This window comes from Octopus bimaculoides, chromosome 25, assembly GCF_001194135.2.
Source record: "Octopus bimaculoides isolate UCB-OBI-ISO-001 chromosome 25, ASM119413v2, whole genome shotgun sequence".
Taxonomy (NCBI): domain Eukaryota; kingdom Metazoa; phylum Mollusca; class Cephalopoda; order Octopoda; family Octopodidae; genus Octopus; species Octopus bimaculoides.
In genome coordinates, this window is record NC_069005.1 from 13,159,041 (window position 1) to 13,161,372 (window position 2,332).

The window sequence follows — 2,332 nt, forward strand, 5'->3', positions numbered from 1 at the left end:
GACGACGGCGACGACGACGGCAGCAGCAGCAGCAACAGCCATAGCAGCGGTTGGAGAATTCACAGGAGGAGCAGTCGACGATCTGGACCCTTATACGATATGGAACCCTGAGAAAGCTTACGCTGCCAGGGGTATATGCCTGATTCTGTTCGGAACGTTCGGAGTTTTACTGAATGTGTTTATCATCGTGGCAATTGTTCCGAATCGTCGGTTAAGGACCGTACGCAACATATTACTCGTTCATCTCGGTTTAATTGGACTTGCCTCATCTATAACACTGACTCTGTACGCGGCCGTGGTGATATTTCATGGAGTATGGATCGGAGGAAGATCTGCCTGCCATGCTTACGGTTTTATATTATCGGTATTTACGTTTGCTTCTATTTGGACTATAACGGCGTTGAGTTGGGACAAATATCGGACCATCGCTTCCCCTTTACATCATTCCTTGTCGGCCAGCTTCCGTAAAATGGCCGGCTGTTTCATCTTATTTTGGCTGGGAGCCGTTTCTCTATCAGTTCCACCGCTGACCGGTTATAGCCGATTCATCTTTGACAAAAACATGGCCATCTGCACCGTCGAATTGCGAGCCAGTACCGACCTGTGGTATTCGCTCGTTTACTTGTCATCAGCTTTTCTGCTCCCTTTTGTCCTAATCACTTACTGCTACCTGCACATATTCCGTATAGCCAGGAATCAAAGCAGTCGAATAGCCGCCACGATGGTTCGAATGGTGAGCGTGATACAGGCACCGATCTCGTCGGCTCCACAAGCAGCTCTGTCAATAAAGGGCACCAAAGCCATATCCACCATATTGCAACTGACCGGAGCGTTTGCGTTCACCTATTTACCTTATTCAATGATACTGCTCTTTAAAATGTTGTTCACGTCTTCTCATATGGACAATGTGACCGTTGTACTTGCAACGACCCTTTTTCAGGCAGCCCCATTGACTAATGCAGCCGTCTACGGCATCAGAAACAAAATCCTCCGCTCGTCGTTCAACCGCTACGCGCGGCGAAAAATGCAGGAGTTTTGCTACAGAGACCATCGGCGTAGCAGTATACGTTCGGTGACGAAACGCCAGCCTTCGGCCCTCAAGCTCTCCTTGTTACAGGGCCGACGCTGCGTTACGAGCGGAGTGATTTTACCCACTTATTACAGTGGAGCCAGCGGTAGCGGCGGCGGCGGCGGCAGCGGCGGCGTCCGTGGGGGTAGTGTCGGTGCAGGGGTTTGTAGCGGTGTCTGTTGTTATGACGATGCGGATGGTAACGTTGGCGGGAATACGAACCGTCATGCTCATGGATTACGTCGGACTCAGTCGTACCCGATCAAAACCCTGACGGAAGTTAACGGACTTTCTATCGGCATGTCACGGACTATTACGGGACCTTACCAACAACATTCTCTGGTTAATTTGAACGATATCAACTCACTGACGCCAATTGAATAAAACTTTGTGAAAGAGGAAATATTTCAACAATAACAACAACTGCAAGAACAACATTTAACAAAACGTGTGTGAACGGTTGTGTGTGCATGAGTTTGTGTGTGTGTGTGTGTGCGTGAGAGAGAGAGAGAGAGAGAGAGACAGAGACAGAGATAGACAGAGAGACAGAAAGAGAGACAGATGAGAATGAAAGAGAAATAGTGTGTGTGTATATGAGGGAGTGAGTGTGTGCGTGCGTGTGGGGAAGAATGGGTGTGTGTGTGTGTAGGTGTAGATGTGAAAGTGGGGGAGATAATATGTGTGTATGTGTGTATGTGTGTGTCTTTGTGAGAGGGTGAATGTGTGTGCGTGTATGTGTACATGTGACAGAGGAGAGAGTGTGTGCGTGTGTGCGTGTACGTGTGCGTGTGCGTGTGTGTATGTAAGGAAGAATGAGTGTGTGTTTGTGTACATGTGAAAGAGAGGGAGCTGGTGCATGTGTGTATGTGTGTGTGTGTGTACATAAAAGTGAGATAGATAGAGAGAGAAAGATAGAGAGAAAGAGAGAGAGAGATAAACATTAAGAAAATAATGTTTTTAATATACAATCCGATGTTGATCATAAAAAAAAAACAGATTCATCCTCAAAAGGCTAAAATAATATTTACCGAAATTAAAAAAAAAAAAAAACTCCATTACTTCCATCCTTGGACATTGGACACAAATAGAAAGTAAAAAAAAAACAAAAAAACGAGAGAAAGGTTGGTCAGAATTTGAACTTTTAATGATATAACTTACGCACGCACGCACGGACGCTCGCACACGCACAGGAAATACATATACGTATGTGTGTATGTATATATGCATGTATATATATATATGTGTGTATATATATATATTTAT

At 45.5% G+C, this 2,332-nt stretch overlaps 1 protein-coding gene across 1 annotated transcript in view; it reads left to right on the forward strand.

Annotated features, from left to right (window-relative positions):
* Positions 1-4: 4 nt before the first annotated feature.
* Positions 5-2,332, forward strand: part of LOC106876108 (ocellar opsin) — a gene marked incomplete at its 5' end in the record, with an annotated part of 47,296 nt that continues 44,968 nt past the window's right edge. The window contains one exon of the mRNA XM_014924517.2: positions 5-2,190. Within this exon, the coding sequence (XP_014780003.1) occupies positions 5-1,453 (1,449 nt within the window). The remainder of the gene's footprint in view (positions 2,191-2,332) is intronic.